Source organism: Stegodyphus dumicola, chromosome 9 (assembly GCF_044657685.1).
Source record: "Stegodyphus dumicola isolate Sdum_Otavi_A_Nest chromosome 9, ASM4465768v1".
In the NCBI taxonomy this organism is placed as follows: Eukaryota; Metazoa; Arthropoda; class Arachnida; order Araneae; family Eresidae; genus Stegodyphus; species Stegodyphus dumicola.
The window spans coordinates 20,125,441-20,150,370 of NC_140776.1; the positions used below are offsets into that span (position 1 = coordinate 20,125,441).

General features: G+C 34.4%; 1 protein-coding gene across 3 annotated transcripts in view; it reads left to right on the forward strand.

Annotated features, from left to right (window-relative positions):
- The window catches only part of LOC118192022 (cell adhesion molecule Dscam1-like), a 1,213,535-nt gene that overhangs the window by 670,685 nt on the left and 517,920 nt on the right, over positions 1-24,930 (forward strand). For all 3 annotated transcript variants that reach the window (XM_085823265.1, XM_085823266.1, XM_085823267.1), the window contains exon 9: positions 15,137-15,424. In XM_085823265.1, the coding sequence (XP_085679391.1) occupies positions 15,137-15,424 (288 nt within the window). The remainder of the gene's footprint in view (positions 1-15,136; positions 15,425-24,930) is intronic.

The following is a 24,930-nucleotide window of genomic DNA, read 5'->3' on the forward strand; positions in this document are numbered from 1 at the left end:
ACCGTTACGCGACGAAGATATGCTGGAACAAGAGAGAAAACATCTTATAAAGTTTTAATATAAGGAATATTTCTCACAAATAAATGATTCTTGCAAGAAACGGTTTTCGAAACTACCCAGAGCAAACGCAAATATGGAAACTATGTTTTCCATAATGCTCACTTATTCATCCTAAACGACAAGTGTTAATTTTGATCCTCAATTTAATCTGCATATTTTTTACTGTAAGAAGCGACAGGATAATTCAATACATGGATCGCTTTTGTGCCCCACATTAAACTCGTGTAATTATTTGATGATTGGCATGTGAGCGGAAGGAGAGTAAATGCAATTAAGATACATTAATGCTGTTCCTATTTAGTTTCCGTAAAAGTGACAAGGATTTCCAGTTGTTTCAATTTAGGGGATGAGCTGGATGCATTTGTAGGCGTTAACAACAGCCAGAACCCTCAGCATCCTCATTATTATCAATTCTATGTCCGAACGCTTCATGAGAAGAATACACACATCGGCTAGTAACTACTATTAATATTGATTTATGATTATGTGCATTCCTAAGAGGAAGGTAACATGATTTGCTAGTGGACACCGCAAACATCCCATCTCAAACGTGTCTGCTAGAAGCACAAATCACCCGGAGTGAGGTGTGAATTAATGAACTGTAGCCTGCTTTTCACAGCAGCAACATTAGGATGTCATAGGCCTAAAGGGATCTAATTTATGGCCCATCTTTCCTGTGTATGGGACTGTGGGCGATATAATGGAGTTACTTATTAGGTTCATTTCTTTAGGAGAAACAAGATCTATATTATTGTTTCTTGGCTGGATATCTTATTAACTGTATCTGATATTGTTAGCAGTGGATATATTCACTACAGACATGCTGAAAGTGTCGTTGGTAATCCGTAGTGTGCAACAGAGAGGAGATTTTCATATCACGGTGTTTACATATTTAAAGTATTTACTAACTACTCAATGAGGGAAAGCGTAGCTTCAGTACATTCTCTTAAAATAAAATAATTCCTACGTTTATAACCGAAGAAAAAAGTATTAAGAACGTAAAAAAAGTTATTTTGATTATTTTGTAATCAGGATTCTTATCTGTGGTAATTGGTTTTAATATTTTAAAAGGGGCAGAGAGGAAAAAATAGAAGTAATATAAAGCAATTTACTAATATAGAAAAGATAAATATTATTGCTGATTTCCAAAGACGGAGATGTCTATTATTCATTCAAAACTCCACCGAAAAATCTTCCGAAATAATGATTTTTTTTATTTTTATTACATTATTATAATTAAAGCTAATGTTATAGTTCTAATTAAATAAATTTATTTTCCTTTACATTTTTATGTTTTCAGTATTCCTAAGAGAAATATTTTATCTGGTGGTAATATTTTATAAAAAGAAAAAAAGGTGAAAAAATAAATTCGTTATTTAAATCTAAATTTTTAATGCATTCTTTACTTCATCATTTTTACATATTTTAGACGGAGAGTAAAGTTAATTGAAAACAAAAATCTGCAAGCTTTCAGATTTTATATTAAGTTCAGAGGGTTGTTTTTAAACGCTTTGTGTGTTACCTTTATTTATTAAATATCATGGTCTTCGCACTCAAACCACATAAAATTCAATTTAAAAGCAATATCACAAAGTATTTAAAAACAGCATATCTTTAGAATTTCCGATACAGAGTCTCACGCGCTAAAATTAAAAATGTTTTTTCTGTACAACGTTGCCATTTGTTTGACTACATTGTTTGTTAACATGACTCTTAAGAAAATTATTAAACAGTATATTATTCAACGCACTGTGGATAAGAGATGAAGGATTCTGAGGGAAGAGAACTTTCATTCCCAGTTTTCCAAGAAAGACAGGGGTTTATTTAGACGTCTGACCGGACATGACTGCTGTGAGATCACCTTTACAGAAATGGAGTGATGAATTCCCTAAACTGTATTTTGTGTGACTCCAATCAGCCTATATTTTTTTAACATTTAAATAACTGCATTGCGCTTTCTCGGTATGTGGACATTGTTAAAAAATACTGAAGACCCATGAATTAATGGCTTAAGCGCTAATGTTTGGCATTTGTAAAATAAAAATAAAAGTTTATTAATAAAAAAATCATTAAAGCCTTACAAAATATGTAGGAGATAATAAAACAAATTCGGAAATTTAAAATCTGTGCTTTCAGCTTCCCATGTTCGGGTAGAGGATTACGTTATTAAAAATTTGATGGCTGTAGGTAGCGTTGTTTTTTTATAATGCGGAAAACATACATGCATTCCTGCAGATTCTTCAATATTTAATTTTTTAAATATAATACAGGCAACAATTTGAAAATTGATTCAGACTTTCACAGTGATTCAACGCAAAACGCCGTTTGTGACTAATAGCCCTTTTGGGGCTAATAACCAAAGTTTCAGAATTTGAGGAGCTGCCATAGATTTTTTATTTATTTTGATAATTATGATGAATTGTTGCTGTTTTGTTTAATGTTAATTTATCTTAGAAAGGACTATTTTGAAATTTCAAAGTTTTTTTCAATGTAGAATTTTAATTTCTTTTTAACATTTTAAGGGTAAATTTTCATTTTTATTAAAAATTCTTTTTAGATTAGAAAAATCTTTTTAAATTGGAAGTTTTTTTTATGTTTTTACTTTGTACGTTTGTCATTTTCATTGGCTTTGGGAAGGAGCCAGAGTTTTTGGATGATTAAAATACATTGTAATGGTTCATTAATTCTGCATACACAAAAGCAGGGTTTATTTATGGAAGAGAGATTTTAATTGGTTTCAGTGTTTCCTCCTCCTGTTGATGTGGTATTGAAATTGATTGAATTCCTCTTCTTTCATTTTCTATTTTGTTTATTAATTTTTTGAATTTGGGTTTTACTTGTGTGAAGAATTTTGGTTTTAACATTTGTTAAATTTACCTTTTGTTCATCTATAAGTTTCTTTTGAATTTATTGCTTATGAATTGTTATTTATTTATGGCTTTGTAAAAAAATTGGTTCTAAATTTCTTTGATCAATTTTCAGGAGCATGATGCACGAAAAGAAAAGAGAAAAGAAAGATTATAAATTGTCCTTTTAAAAAAATATTTTTATTTTTCTATATATATGTAATAGTTTTAAATAACCCAGCTCATGTGGTTTCATTGGTCCAGCTAGTAATTAACGACAACTGAAAAAAATTTTTTAATTGAAAGCGCTAAGATTGTTTCTTAATAACTGAATAAATTCAAATTACTGAGTTTTTTTTACTGAATTCGAGAGGCAGATATATTAAATTTTGTCGAGTGGGAGTACTTTTCTTTTGCGCCTCAGTGTTTTCTGATTAAATTTGAAATATAAATACATAAGAAACATTTCGCTTAATGGAAGCATCCTGGATTATCTTCAGATTAATTCTGAGGTTCTGATAAGAAAGAAAAAATACAAGTTAAGGGAGGCATCCTTAACGGCTGAAATGCGTTTAATGTTACTGGAGCATATGCTTTCATCATAAACGAATTCATTCTGCTCAAGTACACTCTGTTTTGTTTCATTACAAAAACAATGAACTCTCGACATAAGTGCACTTAGTTTTAATATACGTAATCTAAGTTACTGTATTTATTATTGCAGTAAGTCATGTAAATTAAACAGCAAAACATCATAAAATACTTTCTTATACTGTTATTCATTTCTGAATTCCTTGTTTTTTTAAGAAGCTGGATATCGGTATTACCTGGCGCGTAACACGGAAAAGGAAGGATGCGCTGTGGAAGATTTCTTAGGAGAAACAGCCTCGTATCCACGTTACACGTGGGTAAAACCGCGAAAGCATCCATGCATCCAACCCGTTCGCCGGGACACGAATCTCGGAACGAACTACTAGTGCTCAGAGGTCTACTACCACTCGGCCCCTGCTAAGCCTTGTTTACAAAAATGCTGTCTAGATTTTAGTACAAGATAAGCTAATAGGCTCGAATTTAACATTTTTCTTCCGAAGTAAGTTTGAAATAAAAGGATCTTGCCACCAAATGTCATTTCCATGCATTACTTTTAAAGAAAAAAAATACAAAGAATGTATTAAAAAATTGTGTCAGCATAGATAAAAGAATATTGCCAGTAAATATTAAAGACATGTATTATTCTTAAAGAAATAATATAGCGAATATAAAAAATGCATGGCAACACTTATCACCCTATAAGGAATTTTAAAGATATATCTTTTTAATACTTTTGATTTTGCTATGTTTTTTACGTAGAAGGTAGGTTGGCTGCGCAAAGGGTTAGTAAAGTCTAACTTAGTTAGTAAAGTTTTACTTAGTAAAGTTAGTAAAACAAAAAAAGAGTTGAGTAGATCATCTTGTAAAAAAGAATTCAACATTGATATGATGAATTGAAAAATATAGAAAAATTCCTGGCAATACTTTACACTCTATCGGGAATTATGCTGCTTTCAGAAAGGTTATCATTTTACTGCTGAGTTGTACGTGGCGAACTTGTAAAGAAAGCGATGCGTAATAATAAATCTAAAAACACAACAAATATTGCGGTAGCAAGATATTTGTAAACTTGGTAGTCAGTGACAGCATAAAAGACCTTAATAAAACCTGTAGGGCGACGTTAAATTCTGAATCCTTTCCGTTTTCTTTAACGCTTATGTTCGTGTTGTTTACCACACCTATGGGCAGCGAAGGTAAATGCACTTCTGAATAAATCATTAGGAAGCAATACCAAGTCAGAAATGTTGGAAAGCCAGATTAGGATCCACTGACTCAGATTATATTCGGTCCATTAGTAGGGTAAAAAAAAAAGTGGTAATCAAATATGATGGGGATATGTCACATATAATGAAGTAAATTGTCTTCAGAATGCCTCAAAATTATAAATGACGCAAAAGAGTTTAAAACGAAATTGCGGACACAACTAGTTTCCACAAATACTAGGGCAAGAAAACTTGCATTCAACTCACAGATTAATTTGTATTGTTACGAATTTGGTATTTAAAAAGCTAATATTAGTTCAATTATAAATTAATTGGTTTTATTTCTCGCGCAGTGCAGCGCGTGACGAATATTAAAAGAAAGCTAAGCCGGAAAATTGAAAATACAAGAGCGCGTGCATTAAATAAATAAATATCTCTTTTTGATTTCGAGAAAGTACTGGAAAATTCTAGCGCGTGATTTTAAAAACTTATAAAAGGAGGAAAACATCTCAGTTTGTAGTAGTTGCTTAGTTTGTTGTTGTTTAAAAAAAAAACTACTGTTGTTGATTGTAGCGAATTCGTGGATTAGCGTTCTTTAGCTGTTTTGAATTACGTTCTATTGGACATTTCAGTAGTTAAAAGAAAACTACTGTGAGATATTGTAATACTGCGTGATAATTTGAGAAAATTTAAGCATTTTTGTTGTGATAATAATAAATTTTTGTTCATTTTTTTTTCATCGGACTTGTGCATTCATTTCATAACGAACCCGTACGCACGCAACAATTTTTGGTGTCAGAAGTGGGGTTTGAATGCCAATAACAAGAGCGATGGAAGAACAATTCAGGCAAATGATGACTGCATTTGCTGCTTTCCAAGAAAAGATGGAAGGGGCCGTCAAATCCGTTAAGGAAGAAATGAAATTGGGCCAGGAATCCGTTAAGGAAGAAATGAAATTTGGCCAGGAATCCGTTAAGGACGAAATGAAAGCCGTTCAAGCTGGTCAAGAAAAGATTGAAGCATGTCAAGAAGAAATGAAAAGAGAAATTACCTGCATAATAGAAAATAAATTTGAAGCTATGGAAGGCAGAATTGACACAGTTGAAAATAAAGTTGGACAAATTGAAGAAAAAGTTTCTTTCGTAAAAGATCAAATTGAAGAAAGAGTTTCTTCGGTGAAAGAAGAAATAGAAAAAAAAGTTTCTTCTGTAAAAGAACATATAGAAGGGAGAGTTTCGGCTGTGGAGGAACGAATTGAAGGAAGAGTTTGTGCCGTCCAACACCAAGTCGAACAACAAATTGATGAGAGAGTTTCTGCAGCTGCCAAAGAAATCGAAACGTTAAAGAAATTCGTAGCGACGGCAGGGAGCAAGAATGATGATTTTAAATTCTTACCGATGCCTGCTCGTCCATTTCTTAAGCTATCCGCATATGATGGGAAGACATCCTGGCAAGTGTACAAGACCCAGTTTTCTATCGTTGCGGATGCGAATGGATGGGATTCCCAAGCTAAGGCCTGTCATCTCGCCGCTTCTTTAAGAGCCGACGCAGCGGATATCCTTCAGACTCTTCCCGAAAACAAAAGGTTAGATTTCGAAGCTCTGTCCGGCGCTTTGGAGCTGCGCTTTGGTGAGAAATGTTTAAAAGACTACAGCAGGCTTCAATTAAAATCCCGTCAACAGAAGCCCACTGAATCACTTCAGGAGCTCGCCACGGATGTTGAAAGGCTGTCACATCACGCCTTTTCGGAGTGCCCGACAGAAACAAGGGAAATCCTGTCCCTGCAATATTTCATCGATGGCATCCGGGATACTGAAATACAAAAAGCTCTACGAATGGCGGATGTAAAAGATTTAAAAAGCGCTCTAGTGTACGCCATGAAATTCGAAGCAGCCCAGCAAGCCACTCGTCGAGATCGCTACCCAGTTAGAGCTGTGCGAGTCCATGAGCCAGTGGATCAACTGATGGCTCGTTTAGATGATTTAGCCAGACAAGTCGACGCTTTGATACGGAGTAGGAGGGAGAAGAAAGTGGCTCTAAGGTGTTGGAGATGTGGTAGTGAAGGTCACCTAAGACGGAATTGCAGAGCACCCCAGGGTACGGAATATAAAGCAGATGATTTTACCAGACAAGTCAGTGGCTTGAGACGGAACATATGTGAAAAGAAACTAATTCTAAAATGCTGGAACTGCGGAGTTGAAGGCCACATACGAAGAAATTGCAGAACATCCCGAGGTACGGAAAATAAGACCATTTCCCAGCAACGACGCAGTAAACAAATTAGTGACCATATCGAGGAACGGAGGTTGTCAGATAATGAAAAACCTTGTTTTAAAGCGCTTAAAATTTATACAGTGAGTGGCAACAGTAACGGAATGTCCATTAATGGGAATATCGATGGAGTTCCTTGCGATATGATCATTGACACAGGAGCTAATGTTACCATCATTAGGAAAGATTTAGCTGAACAGTTTAAAGATAAACTTATTTGGACGCCATCCTGTGTTACCCTTCAGACTGCGTCTGGTGATAGGATCGACATAACTGGGAAGTTAAACGTAAACATCACGTTTGGAAATGCCGTCTACCATCACACGGCTTATGTGGCGGATATCACAGATCCATGCATACTCGGATTGGACTTTTTAAGGAAATACAATTTTTCCTTAGACTTCAAAAACAACAAACTGCTTTCAGCATCTGGTGACATGACTATCCATCCTCAGAAGAGATCCTCACTTGGAAATGCCGACGCCTTGTCCGAAAGACCCAGCTCGGGAAGCCGCCGAAATCATACCAGGGTCGAAAAGAAACGCAAGACTACCATCCTTAATAACCTCTCATTAGTGGTTTCCAGAAACCAACAGGACTGGGACAAGAAATTACCACTCTTTTTACTGGCTTACCGCAGTGCTGTCCACGACACTACCGGCTATTCTCCATCACAAATGCTCTTCGGTCGTGATCTTCGTCTGCCTTGTGATCTATTGTTTGGCCGCCCTCCGGATGCTCCTTCATCGTCTGAGGAATATATTCAAGATCTCCAGGCCCGGTTTGAAGTGATGCACAACTTTGCACGAGAGCGAGTCAACTTGGCGACGGAGAAGATGAAGACCCGATACGACACAAGAGCTACTGAACATCAATTCCACGAAGGAGACAAGGTGTGGCTGTGGAATCCGACTCGACGGAAAGGACTTTGTCCGAAATTACAGTCACCTTGGGATGGCGCGTACACAGTCCTAAACAGGCTGAATGACGTCGTGGTTCGGATTCGTAAGTCTTCGAACTCTAAACCTAAAGTCGTTCATTACGACAGGTTAGCACATTACTATGGCCATAGTACATAATGTAAATAATTGTAAATAGTGTAAGACCATGGTCCTTTTTGTTTATAAATGTGTATTTGATTTGATTTGTATTTAGTATTTGATTTGCATTTAGTATTTGATTTGTATTTAGTATTTGATTTGTATTTAGTATTTGTTTTGTATTTAGTATTTGATAGCATTTGATTTGTTCAAGTTAGTTATTGCATTTATTGTTTATATTTTTTGATATTGTAATGTAATGTTTATGCCTCAGTTGCATTTATGCCACAGTTGTAAATTTAGCTTCCTGTCCAGGGATTGTACTGCCCGGGACGTGCAGTCCTTGGGAAGGGGGCAGTGTTACGAATTTGGTATTTAAAAAGCTAATATTAGTTCAATTATAAATTAATTGGTTTTATTTCTCGCGCAGTGCAGCGCGTGACGAATATTAAAAGAAAGCTAAGCCGGAAAATTGAAAATACAAGAGCGCGTGCATTAAATAAATAAATATCTCTTTTTGATTTCGAGAAAGTACTGGAAAATTCTAGCGCGTGATTTTAAAATCTTATAAAAGGAGGAAAACATCTCAGTTTGTAGTAGTTGCTTAGTTTGTTGTTGTTTAAAAAAAAACTACTGTTGTTGATTGTAGCGAATTCGTGGATTAGCGTTCTTTAGCTGTTTTGAATTACGTTCTATTGGACATTTCAGTAGTTAAAAGAAAACTACTGTGAGATATTGTAATACTGCGTGATAATTTGAGAAAATTTAAGCATTTTTGTTGTGATAATAATAAATTTTTTTTCATTTTTTTTTCATCGGACTTGTGCATTCATTTCATAACGAACCCGTACGCACGCAACAGTATTAATCTTTTTCTCCCTTACGTAGTCTCCTAATATAAGTAGTTAGAAAGCAAGCCACTTAGCAAGAGCAAAACTTGTGGCTTGAATAACAGCGAGGACATATTCGTGGTTTCTTTCTCTAAAATGTAAAATTGTCTATATAATTTAACAGCGTATAGGTAGACCACTAAGCCAGACATTTTCTCTTAGTAAGTCCTCCTTGAAGTCATCCCTGTCCTTCGGCATTTACTCCTCATGCGCTTTACATATTTAAACAATCTGCTTTTATCAACGTATATTTTACATTAATTATGAGAAACGAAACTATGAATCATTTCGGAATATTTATTATAGCTACTTTCGTGTTATATATGTCAGGAATTCTGTGACTACGAATACTACGAATTCTGTGACTGAAATTTCAACTTTTATAATATTTGTTATTAAAGCTGTTTATGGCCTATCGTTTAAACAACCATTAAAATTATACTGAAACATTTTTGCACCTTTCAAAATACATAAACGTAGGATACATAAATTTGAATTTTAAATGTTTGATGCTGGATAGTAAAACGAAAAAGATGTGGCTCTGAATTTTAATTACAACTGGAAATTCGTATAAAAATTTGTTAACAAGTATCAATGTTCATTATCTTTATTTTTGTCTGTCGCAACAGCAGTACACTTATACATAAATTTAACTGTCATTTATATTACACTTTTAAAACTTTTTTTTTTCTATTTCTAATGGTAAATCACAAAGACAGCTGCATACAGAACAAACAAATGTGAAGAAGCACAACAAAACTGAAAACAATTCACAAGTATAATCTATAAATTTTTTTTGTTGCTTGCCTTTCAATACCTCTCTCAGAGTAATCCAGCATTAAGTGCACGACAATGACTCAGAGGTGAAGCACCCGTTTCCTTATGAAGCACAGTTTACTCTTTGGGCTTGGAACAATGTTCATTCGATGCAGGGGTGTTTGAAAGACAATCATGGCTAGTTAGCAAGACGAAAGACAGCAGCAGGTTTCTTTCTGAGACATAAAGAAATGTCAAAAATTCGGTTAATACGTACTTTATGACTGTTTCTTTCAGGAACGTCTTTCTAAAATGCTTCTATATAGTAATTTTGGATTAACCATTTTGGTAGTATAGAAACAGATGGAGTTATGAGTTATTTGGAGAATAAACACCCCTTTCTTTGCCAACGAATCTGGCTTTGCATTAATAAGAAGACCACAGTGTGATGGTATCCATTGTTTGGCAACTTCCTTGCCAATTTGAGCTAATTTGTAAAGGATAGTGCATCCTGGTAACATAGAAATGTGGCTAAGTGATCTACAAATTCGGCATGAGTCGTCTACAGAGTTATTTTCCATAAGTTCCCCAGAGAAATATATGTGGATTTTCTCAGGTCAAGAGGACTAAACTTATGCATAATGTGAATTGTTATGATACTGATGTTTTACAGCTATGGAAGTTAATTTAATTCCTCAGAAATTGAAATATTTACCTTCAATGGTTATTATTTTATACATTCTACAAAAATCCAGACAAGTTGCGAGTGCAATTCTTACTTTTAAAATATAACTTAGCAGTTATTCTCCCGCTTTCTTAGCATACCTTCGTGGTGTAGTGGTCAGCACGCTCGACGCACTTTTGAGAGGTCCGCAGTCCGTGTCCCGGCGAGGGCACTGCTCATTTTTCATATCTCCGACTTCACAAATACCTAATGCCTCTACAGTTGCGCTCGAAATACAAAAGCAGGATTTGGCGATTGAAGCCCTTAATCCCCAGCTGCCCTTTAAAAGGGGGAGTATGTAAGGAATTTCTCCCACCTTCTTAGCATGCCTTCTTGATGTAGTGCTCGGCACATATTCGAGAGATCCGTAGTTCGAGTCCCGGCGAAGGCGTTGTTCATTTTTCACCCCCCTGCTTGAAAAATATCTGTGTCTCTACAAACGTTCGAAAACAACATCTTTTGGAATATTGTAGACATGTTCATTCAAAGAAAGAAATGTGAAGTCATTAGGTTATTTTTAAGCAGGATACATGATAAATTAGCAATGCCCTCGCCGGAACTCTAACCTGCGCCTCTAAAATACACGCCGAGTGTGCTACCGTTAAACCACGAAGGCATACTAGAAGGAAAGAGAAAATACCTTACTAATCATCTTTCGTAACATAAGAAATTACACTTATGTAAACCTTAAAAGTGGACCATTCTTAACACTTTCTTATTTCCTTAACGACTGTGGGATTTAACACATATTAATTGATTGTTTCAGCTATACAACTTCACGCTTTCATGCTTTTACAAATAATGTTATTTTTCAATCTATTAACGCTAACGACGTGGCGTAAATTTTCTTTAGATTACGTTATTACGACACATTTTATTACCACAACATATGAATAACTTTATTCGTATTAACGACAAATGATGCATGCCATTAATTATCTTCCTTCATGTGATACTAAAATTCGTCCGCTACTTTAAACATTTTTGTTCTCTTAAATGTACCCATTCGACGAAGAGGTTAGAGGAAAATTACGGTAAAGGTCAAAATTACTTTCACAGCATTTCAGGAGGAAATGTCGTAAATTACGGTATAGCTCATTCACGTTTGAAAGAAAAAAATAGAAAAATGTAATGGGGACCTGTTATTTAAAAAATGTGTCGTGAATACAAAACAGCGGAAGCAAATTACTTTAATCATCTTCTCTAGCATCGGACGGAAAAACTCTTGAAACGCTCTTTTTTCCATGAAATCCCATTTACATAATCAATTTTAATCACTTTCATTAGTCAGAAAAATCTCATACTGAGTTCTTGAAGCGGATGTATAAATCTGCAATATCCAATACGGGTAACTGCGTTGTTGAAGAATGTTAATAAAAATTAAAATACTTGAAGCTTATTTTGCTAACATAAAAAGAGTTATTTCACATAAAATTGAAAATACAGTGGCAGATATTATTGAAATAGTTTAAGGAACATAAGATTACAAGAAAGGCTAATTTTCATTAAGTAAATCATTTTGAAAGAAACTGTTATTGACATTCTAAAAACTGAGAAGTTGATAGTGGTGAAAGCTTTACCACATACTGGGCTATTATACTAAATCCTTTATACATATTAAGTAGATGCTTTCAGTTTATGCATTTGTTCTATAATAACATCATTATTTATGTCTGATTATCATTATTTTGTCAAAAACATTAAATAAATGGATCTAGTTGAATTAATGAAAACGAAAAAATATATATATATATAAACCACATATATTTTTAATACAGTGAGGGTAAGTATAACTTTGGAATTGCACTACGACTGCTTTCATTACTGTACTGGTGTCATTAATATCTTAATTCTTTGTAGTTTCTGTGTTTAAATGTTGTAATTATAATTAACCATTATATTGCAAATAACACACATTTAATATTAAAGAAAAACTAAAAATAAAATTAGAATATTATGCTGTATTGCAAAGTACACATATAAAAATCATTGCTTCAAATTTGGTAATTAACGTTCTTTCAAATATTTTGAATTTTTTCAAGCAATTTGGTAATGAATATTCAAAATTTTAATAACTTAGTATTATTTAAATCATTGTTAAAATTTAGCTTTTGATGTTAATTTTAAGTAAAATTCTTTAATTCTTTTCAAGAGGTTAAATTTCCAATATTTCTTATGCGAAAGTATTCATTTTATCCCGATCACAAAATTGTGACCTAACTACATACAGAAATCATATCCTTTACTTTTCGAAATAAAATGTGCACGCTAGGTAGCACTCCTTAACGCATCCTGTTGTTTAAAATGTGGGTATCTGTGATTTCATTCATTTCACATCAGGTGCTGTCTTTCCATAACGTTTCCGAAATGTTCACTGCTCAGTTATTGGGGATTTTGTGTCTGCAAGCCACACGACACATGGTGCCTTTTTCTGCAACGAAGCAATTCAAACGATACAGCTAACACAACGCTCCTAGCGGCAGAAGTGGTGTTTGTAACACAGCTGTAGAGACATTTCGTGAGTTTCTTGTGCATCTACAACGAAAAATGCAGAATTAGAACTATCAATATGATTTTTACGAACGATATACGATGGGTACAGGATGAGTCTAAATTGATTTTACATAAGAGGGGTGATATTAACTATTCGGGCGAGAAAAAAACTACCGTGGAACATAGATTCGCATTCCACTCTGAGAGGCAGAATACCCGCACGGTGGATCTGACGTGGCGGACCTGTGACTTTATCTCCTCGCTCATCGTACTTCAGCCCGCTGGACTTTTTCTTCTAAGGGCACATGAAATCTTTAATGCACTAGACGTCTGTGGACTCGGCTGAAGACGCCGCAGCGAGAATCATTGTTGCCGCAGACAAAATTGACGCAACATCAGTAATCTTCGAGAGGGTACGTCGGTCATTCATACCAGTAATCTTCGAGCCTGTGCAACAACACGTTTGGTCGCCACTTTGAGAATTTGTTGTTATTTTTTCTCTGGTCAATAAATCAAACTGTTCAACTTTTGGTACCATTCATTCATTTTCCCAAAACTGTTGTAAGTTTATGTTGGAATTCTAATTTTACGTTATGTGGAGTGCGAACCTGTGTGCCATGGTAATTATTGTTCATCTGAATGAATACTATTATAAGCCATCTTATTTTGAAACACAAATTAGACTCACCCTGTATATATATATATATGTGTGTGTGTGTGTGTGTGTGTGTGTTTACAGGGTGTCTGAGCAAATCGGTTACAAACTTTCAGGAGAGTGCGACTGGACGATGGAAAAGCACATTAAGATGCATGGTTGGAAACGCTTTCCTGGCGTGGTAGTGACGACACAAAACACACGAAAAGAAAGACATGAACAAAATGACAATAATGTTTATTATGCTTAGTGCATTGGAAAGCAAGAAATATGAAAAAAAAAAAAAAAAAACAGACGAACGTCGCCAAAGAAGGTGTTTGAAATTATGACGCGGTCGGTGATGCAGGAACTGTACGTCATGCATCTTCCATGCGATATTCCATGCGGAGATGTGAGGTCTGCATCACAGTCCGGGGTCGTAATTTCGAACACTTTCTTTTATGACGGTTTTGTCTGTTTTTGTTCTTACTTGTTGGTTTCTGCTTTACTAAACATAACAAAGCATGTGCTGTCACACTGTTTGTGTCCTTCCAATTTTTGGTGTTTTGTGTCGTCAATACCGCGCCAAGAAAGGGTTTCTGACCATGTATTACTATGTGATTTTCCATCGTCTAGTTGTACTTTACTGAAATTTTGTAACCGATTTGCTGAAACATTCTGTGCATATGTATATATATATAGAGAGAGAGAGAGGGAGAGAGAAAGTTTTTTATTGCATTTTATCTTATTCAGTTGTTGGAATAATATAGCTAAATGTGTTATTCAGAGTTTAATTTTGTAAATGAGAACAGGGAAATGAGAACACATTTAATCAATGTTGAGAATTTCTTTACGAAAAGCAAAATTGTAAAGATTTATGGACTATATTGCTATGTTATTGCTGAAAGAATGTAATAACTAATTTGTAATTTTAAGTCCAAACATGTGAAATAAAGTGCGCTAAATTTTATTGAGTAATAATATATGCAATACGTACAGCTGTTTTGAACAGATTTTATATTTCCACAAGAATGAAAAATTTCAGTTTTTTTGTTGCAAATTTTTAGTCTTATCAGGTTTTTTCGAGACGGAGCTAATTAAGTTGGTGCAGCCTCAGAACTGCTTCTGAGTTGTTTAAATTTAAATTCGATAGGTTTGAATAAAAGACTGCCTCACTGCTCCTTCTTTTAATAAATGGCAAAATATTTCTCATTTTCCTTTATGCAAAATGCACAGATTTCAAAATGATATGTAAATTTTGCTGGGAGAGTATACAAATTAAGATCTTAGCAAACATTTTCTGCCTTAAAGTGATCATAATTTACCCTTCGAAATCTTTAATCGATTACATTTTAATCTAATTTAATCAAGAAAATAAATTTCCTTGTTGCACATTAAACAATCGGGGCACAACTAAATTGCCGCTCCCGTAATTAATAATATTAAAGCCCTCATTATTTAACATCTTAATTATTACATAGAATAGTTAAACTAAGCACTGTGTTTTAGTTTATTTCTCAAAAATTAAACGGGAAAGAAAGTTTTAACTTGCGATGTGATGAACTGCCATTTTTCACTGTACTCATAAGCAACGAATAATAATTTTATCTTCTTTTTTTTCTTTCACAGCCGCTCCTCTTATCAGCCCTTTCAGCTTTTCTGATAGTCTCGAAGAAGGGATGAGGAGTTCGATTATCTGTTCTGTAATAGCCGGCGATCCTCCTATATCACTTACTTGGTATCGAAACGGTCGTCTACTGAAAGAAACCTCCCCCGACATCCAAATTGTACCCATCACTGACTTCGTTTCCTCCCTCATCATTAATCATGTTTCGAGGCATCACAGTGGAAACTACACGTGTTTTGCTTCGAACAGCGCTGCTGCCACCAATTATACAGCTACCATGGTTGTGAAAGGTACATGTGATGTGCTATCTTTTATCCTCACTAATTAACATCTAATAAAAAGGAACGTTGCAGGTAATAAATAATGCACATATTTGAAGCATATATGTAAAAGTAATTCATCATTCCTTCTTCATGTGTAAAGTTTTAATTTCAATGTCTTTAATCGTAGTTATATTTAAAACTCATTACGAATTGCTTTAATTTAGATAAAATACAAGTGCATTCGGAGTAGCAATGATTTACAAGTTGTACTGTGAAATTAATTGAATATTAAATGTTTTTCATTACGAAGAAAATTAAAACATCTTTGGTTCACTTTGAAGTTATATTTTTGCAATTGAAGTCAACGTAATTTCTAAAGGGTTAATTTCATGCTATATATTTTTAATTATGTGAGCAAAATGAAATGAAATTTTTATGTTTACTTTCTCTTCTAATTATGCTTTTTTTAATATGTCTTAAAAATGAGATTATACTGCAAATTGTTTCTTTATATTTGGTATACTTCATGTATGTAAATCAAATTGCCAGAAAGAGTATTGTTCATGCGATGCGTGCGTTGTTATACAACAATTTCAAATTAACTAGAAGTGGACTGTACTAAATATTTTATTCAACAACTTTAATCAAATGCGTGCCATCTTTCAAGCGATGACTTACTACTAATAACAACAGCAATAAAAAATAAAACTGAGTAAGCGTTTACAGGGTTGCTGTAATGAACATCTGCGCCATGCAAGGCGCCAAGAAGAGAAAAAATGACGTAATCTTACAGTTAAATAGTCTTAATGACTTAACATACCCCCCGGCATTGAAGGGTTACTTCAATAATTTCGTGCGATAATACTCATAATAACCTACAAAATTGTACAATTACTACCTTATACAATAATGCAATACGAATAATATCTCTTAATTCAATATAATAATATTCAATTTTCAATACAAAATTTTATACACAATACAATGTACAATACAAGTTTTATAATAATAAGCTAACACTTAACTAACTTTGGAAGCTTCTTCTTGGGGTAAAATTGCAATTTTTGTAATTCCACGCTTAATGATGCCCTTTGCTGTCTGTATTTCTACTACTCTAACCTTACCGTCAACTCCAGGAAAAATTCTTGTAATGCGCCCTAACACCCATCTACAGACAGGAAGCTCATCCTCCTTTAACTAGTACTAGCATACCTATTTTAATATTCGTTTGTTCTACCTTCCATTTTGAACGCTGTTGTAGTGTGTTTAAATAGTCCCTATGCCAACGATTCCATATCAACTGGACAAATCTGGTAGTTCGTTTCCATCTTGAGAGTCTGTTTTCAGGTATATCAATTAATTCGGGTTCTACTATAGCATTCAAGGGTCTTCCAATGAGAAAATGACCTGGTGTTAATGCCTCTAAATCATTTACATCGGAAGATAAGGGAGTAATAGGTCGAGAATTTAAAACAGACTCTATCTCAGTTACTACAGTTAATAACTCCTCGAAAGTCAACCTTGCATTACCTACAATCCGCTTTAAGTGATATTTCACGGATTTTATTCCAGATTCCCATAGTCCACCAAAATTAGGTGTCCGTGGGGGAATAAACTTCCATACTATTCCTTCTTCACCTAAATAATCTGCTAATTTTTTGTCAGGATTTCTAATTAAATTGTTAATCCTTTGCAATTCGGCATTTGCGCCAACGAAGTTTTTTGCATTGTCTGAGAAAATGATTGAGCATTTTCCGCGCCTAGCAATAAATCTCTTAAAGGTGGCAATAAATGCGTCAGAGGTGAGATCACTCACTATTTCGAGATGCACTGCCTTTGTTATAAGGCAAATTAAAAGAGCTAAATATACCTTATGAAGAGTTCCTTTCCTCTGTCCCTTGTACCTAATAAAAAATGGACCGCAAAAATCGGTGCCGACATGATTAAAGGGTGAGCTTGGATTTACGCGTTCTGCAGGTAATGGCCCCATAATTTGTTCCATAGTGACTGGTTTATTTTTACTAGAAATTATACATTCATGGGTAATCTTTCTAGTTAAATTCCTACCTTGTAATGGCCAAAATTTCTGTCTCATAAAACACAATAATGCTTGCGAATCTACGTGTAAATATTTCTGATGATAATGCTCAGCAATCAGCTTAGTTAGTTTGCATTTAACAGGCAAAATTATTTGATGTTTTTGTGAAAACATTACATTGGCCCCTTGTAATCGGCCTCCTACTCTCATTACATTATTTGCATCCAAAAAAGGGTTCAAAGAAAGTAAATTACTTTTATTATTAATGGGTTTACCTTATGCGAGGGAGTTGTATTCTGAATAAAAACTACATTTTTGAACCTCTCTTACTAAAAAGGATTCTGCCTCATTTAACTCCTTTGAACTTACTCCTCCTGTTCTTCTCTGTGCTCCTTTCTGTTTTGCACACCTAGAGTTCCAAATGAACCTGAAAATATAACTAACAACACGTAATAATTTTAAATAACTGTTAGTGATATCTAGGACATTATCAATAAATTTTGAAGGCAAAGTGCATAAACAAGCAATGTCAGTTCTTTTTCTCAGTTCATTAGAAAATGTCTCTGTTTTTTCTAATTTTTCAAAGTCAATGTTCTTGTTAGGTATGACACCTTCACTCAAGAATGGAGGACCTTTCCACCACAGATCAGCATCATGCAGCTTGTCAAAATTCAGTCCTCGGGAAATAAGGTCTGCTGGGTTCTCCTCTGAACGCACATAATTCCACTGGCATGTATGTGTTAGCTCTTGGATCTGCAACACTCGATTAGCAACAAAAGTTTTTAGTACATGCGGAGGATTCTGAAGCCATGCTAACACTATGGTTGAGTCACACCACAGACATATTTTGCTGATGTCCAATTTCAATAAAGGCACCACCTTTGCAACAAGCTGTGCTAGCAGTACAGCTGCGCAGAGTTCCAGTCGAGGTACTGTCAGCGGTTTTAGTGGAGCTACTCTGGACTTGCTGCAAAGCAAATGTGAAGATAAATTATTGTCACTTCTACAGCGTAAATAGATGGCTACTCCGTATGCGTGTTCTGATGCATCTGAGAATCCATGAATTTGTATCTCAGAAAAACTATCCTGTAAAACATATCTACTGACTTTCAAATTGTTGATAGATTGCATTGAATCAATAAAAAGTTGCCAATCCTTAATTATCCTTTCGGGTAGCGGATCGTTCCAATCAAGCTTCAATAACCAAAGTCTTTGGATGAAGATTTTTGCTTTTGTTATCCCTGGACCAAGTAGTCCTAATGGATCATAAATGCGAGCAATATCAGACAACACTGTTCTCTTTGTGTAAGTATTTGGTTTCTTGATGGTTGATTTGTACGAAAAACAATCTATCTTTGGATTCCATAATAATCCTAAAGTTTTGATGCTCTGATCGTCATCGAAATTACTGAAAGAATATTCCTCTTGTCCATCCGGAAACTGCAAAAGATCAGGATGATTAGCACACCATCTGTGCAGACGCATTCCTCCACGTGATAATAGGTTAATCAATTGCAACTGTAATTCTTTAGCCTCTATTAGAGTATGGGCTCCAGTGAGTACGTCATCGACGTAAAAATCCCTTTGTACTATTGGCGCTGCTAACGAAAAATTATTTTTCTCGTCTTCTGCTAATTGATTAAGTGTGCGTGTTGCTAGATATGGTGCGTTGGAAGTACCGTAAGTTATAGTCTTCAGTCTATAGACCTTAACTGGTTCTTCTTCACTACTCTTCCATAAGATGCGTAATAAATCTCTTTGATGTTCTTTAATCAAAATCTGACAATACATTTTTACAATGTCTGCTGTGAAGGCAATTTTATGCGTTCGAAATCTGCAAATAATATCAAATAGTTCGTCTTGAACTAACCCTCCATTCAGCAGAATATCGTTTAACGAAATTCCAGTACTCGTAGGAGCAGTGGCATCGAACACTACCCTAAGTTCAGTGCTAGGTTTCTCGGACCTGAAAACCCCATGGTGAGGAAGATAATATGAGAAACTAGAGCTATCCCCTTCATCAATTTCTTCGGAATGGCCTAATTCATTATATTCCTTAATGAAATCTTCGTATAAGTGTTTCATTGCGGGATTGCGAGTGAAGCGTTTAAGTAGATAATTCAGTCTTTTGCTAGCGTTTTCTCTCGATTCCCCTAAAAGGCTAAGTCCTTCCTCCTTAATTGGCATTTCCACTACATATCTGCCATCATCTTGCCTCGCGTGTGTACGAAGAAAGTGCTGTTCACAAAATTCCTCTTCCTGACTTTTCACTTTTTTTGCTTCATTAATACCTTCAATCTCCCAAAACCTTCTCATGTTGTCAGATAAATTATCCCCATTTTCCACAAACCCACAAAAATTATCAACACTGCCTTGCTGCGGCATGCGTACTGACCCGCTAACGATGTATCCAAAAACTGACTGATGGAGAATCAGGTCTTGCATATTTATTCTATTTGTCCCCAGTAAATCAAAAAATATTTCGTTAGATAATAAAACATGCGTTTGACCAGGTTTATAAAACTCTGGATCAGATAAACCAATGAGTTGCAACTGCTTAACATCAGGAATGTTTATATATCTAGCAGGCGTTACGCGAGTTATTTTTGGAACAACAAAAAATTGTAATGTACGAATAAAATCTCTAGTAGCGTTAGCGATGGTTGCTATAGCTTTTTCCTTAACACCCATAACTGTACCATTGATACCTGAAATAGAAGCGTTTATTTTTCTTTTCTTCAAATTCAATAACTCAGCACCTTCTTTAGTAATGAAATTATTTTGAGAACCGGAATACAGCAAGGCTCTCAGCGAGATAAATTTTCCATCATTACCCTTAACGAAAATAATTGCAGTTGAAAGTAGAACTTGTTTATTAAAAGAACTGGAAATATTCAACGCAGTACCGTTAATGGACTTTTCTTGGTTGGTTTCATTAGTGTCACTAACCTTTTGGCTGCTTGCCATTGGAGTAAATGTATCAGCATTTGGAGAAAGATTACTGCTTAATTTATTAGTCTTGTTTGTGATTTGATTCGATGTGCCGTTTGCTCTATCGAAATTTTCTTCATTTCGATCAAAATGTAAGAACGAATTGTGAAATTTCTGACATTTTCTGCATGTATTAGAACTTTTACAGTCCTTGATTGTGTGGACCGAAGATAAACAATTGAAACATAGTTTTTTTGTCTTTACAAATTCCAATCGTTTCTTGACTGTTAGATTTAAGAATTGCGCACATTTCAACAATAAATGATCAGCTTGACAATAAGGACAATTTTTTGAATTTTCCGAAAGTGATGTAAGAGCTTTGGTATTAAATGAACGTTTCGATTCCCCATGCGGAGGTTTGTAATGTGATAGGGTGCGAGCGTGTTCCTTCAAAAAACATGTCAGTTGTTTAACCGTTCCTATCTCGTCTTTTTTAAGTGACCTTTCCCACCAAAACCGATTATTTCTATCCAACTTTTCAACTAATAAATAAACAATTAACGTGTCTGAAAATTCTTCCACCTTTTGCTCCAATGATTCCAAGGATCGTAAACATTCATGCACCTTATCGATAAATTTTAAAAGCGACGAAGTAGAATCACTCGTTTGAGGTATAGAAATTAATTTCTTTATGATAGAATTGATCAAATCTTTTTTGTTGCAATAGCGATCAACCAACAGATTCCATGCTATGTCATAATTCGAATCTGAAATTGGAATGGACTGAATAATATTTAAAGCGTCTGCCTTACACGAACTCTTTAAATATTGCAATTTTTGCGCATTAGTTAATTTGCTATTTTTATGCACAGCTGCGGAAAATAAATCCTCAAATTCAATCCATTCTTCGATTTTCCCACTAAATATTGGAAGAGACAATTTAGGTAATTTTATATCCGAAACAATTATGTCTTTACTCGAACCGTTTTCATTTGAGCAGCTATTCCTTTGAGAACAGATCTCAGAATTTTTTCTTTTAATTTTCAAATGAATTTCATCGAGATTATCTACTACATTTTCCTTTTCCTTAATGAATTCGTCAGTGTCCTTTTCTTCACAATGTGCAAATAAATAATCGAAAATGTTACTTAATTCCTTTTTAAATTCTAATATTTTTGATTCGTATAACTCCAATAAGGAAATATCTGCTTCATCCACTGAAGAATTTACCTTATTTTCAAACTTTCTGATACTGCATTTTAAACTTTTTTGTTAGCTTTAATCGCTTTCAATTCACTCATCATGAACAAATAAATAATTTATCACTTACCGTGATTGCAGATTTCTCGACAGCAACACCGGAAATGAACGATGACACAGTATCCAATCTTAATTGCGTAATCCACACGAAAACGAAAGCATTCCAAACACTCTATATGAAGTTATGCGTAATACAACCAAACGAAAGTATTCTAAATGTTCTAAAAGGTTAATTTTAGCAACGATATCTTTTACCTGTGGCTCGGCGGGCCATAAAGTGTTCATGCGATGCGCGTTGTTATACAACAATTTAAAATTAACTAGAAGTGGACTGTACTAAATATTTTATTCAACAACTTTAATCAAATGCGTGCCATCTTTCAAGCGATGACTTACTACTAATAACAACAGCAATAAAAAATAAAACTGAGTAAGCGTTTACAGGGTTGCTGTAATGAACATCTGCGCCATGCAAGGCGCAAAGAAGAGAAAAAATGACGTAATCTTACAGTTAAATAGTCTTAATGACATAACAAGTATATTTATAGCATATTTGAAATTTAATGTGATTTCTTTAAATAAAATTATTTCAAGTTCCTATTTTTATAAAATATTATTGTGCGTTTATAAACTGCATGTATATAGGCTAGAAAAATTGAAAGATAATACATATCACATCATTTCCATGTTTCTTCCCCCCTGACGAAGTAACATTGAATTCATCAAATTTTTTAAATAGGGTTTTGGTTATTTGCAGTTTAAGTTTTGGTTTTAACATTTTTTTAAAAAAATGTGTTACATTTATAGGATTATTTGAAATTATGAATTTCAATTTTTTATCTTTCTTAAAAAATTAGTTCTAAGTTTCTTCCTTTATATATATATATATATATATTATTTCATTTTTCTCTTTCCTGGTTTTCAAATAGTAGAGGATTCTGTTAATCTTGCTTTTACTCTAATAATGTACTTTTGCTCTAATAATGTAATTCAGATTTCTTTCCGAACATGAGACAGAATAAAATATATTTAACTTTTGCAAACTGAAAATAAAAATTTCTTATTAGAGTATAATTTTGAATTTCCAAGAATCTTATCAGAATAGTATGGTATTCTCATTGCTCCAGTCATCTAACCAAGCTTTGGTTTTGTATGTTTGACTCGTTATAACAGGAGGATAATATTAAATAATTGTTTCCTGTTTTGTATCATATATATTTAAGTATTTGTTTATTCTCTTTTTATTCCTTACTTTCCCTGGAATCTGATTCTTTTCTGATTTTAACTGTACCTGAAAAGTCTTGCATAACACTGTAGAACATATTATGTTGTAACGATGATATGAGGATCGTTCACAAGGCTTAGTACCGGTTAAGCACGTTCCCAAATGAGGTTTAACAGTTTTGTTCCCATTTTAACCTTAGACGGGAGGATTTAATCAGTTTATTTCTAACTAATCCTGCCGTTTACTTATTTCATTTACAACACAGTTTGTGTTTCCACTCTCATTCGATAGACAGCAGAATGCAAAGTCAAGTCTTTTCAACTCTTTTATCGTGATTTATTTTAATAAGATATGATTATACACGAAACTATGTTCCAAAAATATTCTAATTGTAGTTTCATTTTGCGTTATTTTAGTGGAAGATTTTAACCACATTTTACACGTTTCAAATTCGCAATGCAGATGATTATCATCTCTCAAAATCCTAGCCTAATATTTTGTTATAATTTTTAAAGCTATGGAATAAACATCTTTTTCAAAATTAAAACGTTGAGTTTTGAAAACTTTTCTACATTAGAAGCATACATTCATTTCGCCGTAAAATACCACTTTCAAAACACGTTTGATCCAGTTCACGATGTACATTACATTGAAAAAATTCTATTTACAACGTACTAAATACAACAATGGAAAATTTTACAAGTGAGATCTACTTTAAGAACATTAAGAGCTTAGTTTAATCTAATAGCCATTCTCATTCAGTTCTCTATGAACTGTTAGTTTAAGTACGGTTATTTTAAGATTAAATTAAAAATAATAACAAAACGAAAAAGCATAGGAAAATTATTTGTTCAGCAAAACATGCATTAATTCTATAGGTCGTCAAACTATGCCTGATATTGATATTGTATGCGGAATAGGTTTTGTAATTTATTTTTCAAGACATTACAGAACTATTAGCAAACTGAACGTTTTAAAAATAACGTGTAATTTTTAAGAATATTTTTTGGATTTTTTTTCTTTTCTATCTACTCTGGCTTGCAGTAACTTATATTATGGCCATTTCTATACTATACTGATGATAATGTTGATTAAAATTTCGGTACACCAGTAAGAAAATCTAAACCTTTATTTAAAATATGAGTCAAGATTTCTTTATATATCGTAAGAACGGCTATTAAATCTTAAGTCTTAAAGTAACCTGTAAAGTGCGGTGCTACAAAGAAGCAAAAGAAAAAATAATTGCTCCTGGAAAGGGTACATTAAGAAAGGGCAAATGTGAAGACAGGTAGAGTGATCCACGTGATTATTTATTTACAAAGCACGGAAGTTCCCCTCCCCCGTCCACTCGCGAGCACTGGCCATTACAAGCGTTGGCCGCTACTAAGGCCGGAGGCGGTGGTCACTTTATTATGGAGGCTCTTAATAGGTGAACCACCGTTGCCGCCTTTGAAAGAACAGACAATTTACATCCATGCCTTGCCTTCCCCGGGATTCGAATTCGGGCCCTTCAGTGCGGCAGTCCGTGTACTAACTCCTTTCCTCTCCGAGCAGCTCGAATGGAAGGTGACGAGTCGTAAAATCAACCACCTTTACGTATATAGAGGAACGAAAAACGGATGCTAATATGGGATTAATCTCCAAAAGCTATTTCCAGTTCGGGCTAAAATGGGAATAAAATCGGCATGGTTGTTTTGGGAAAGGGCTGTAGCGGCAGATTCCCCGTTCACAATGAGTGCAGGTTACCTTGTACTATGTGCGTATAATGATATTTGTTTCCGTAAATAAGTGATTCTAAAATCTTGGAGTGCATTGTTTTTCAACAGTAAGAAAATTAATTATTTTCCGTTTTTTTGTTGCCTTGTCCAAATGGTGCAGAAAGACCAAATAGGACCAAAAGTATCTAAAGTAGCGCTAGCGATGTCGATGATCCTCGAAGCACGTAGAAGCTGGCACTCCAGTAGGTGGAGAAAAATCAATCCTGAAGAGCCTGTCCAGTATGGCAGGAAAGTCAATGATGTGTGCTGGAGAAACTTGTGTGCCAAGGGCAATGAGGGCAGCAGTTATAACTTCGGCGAC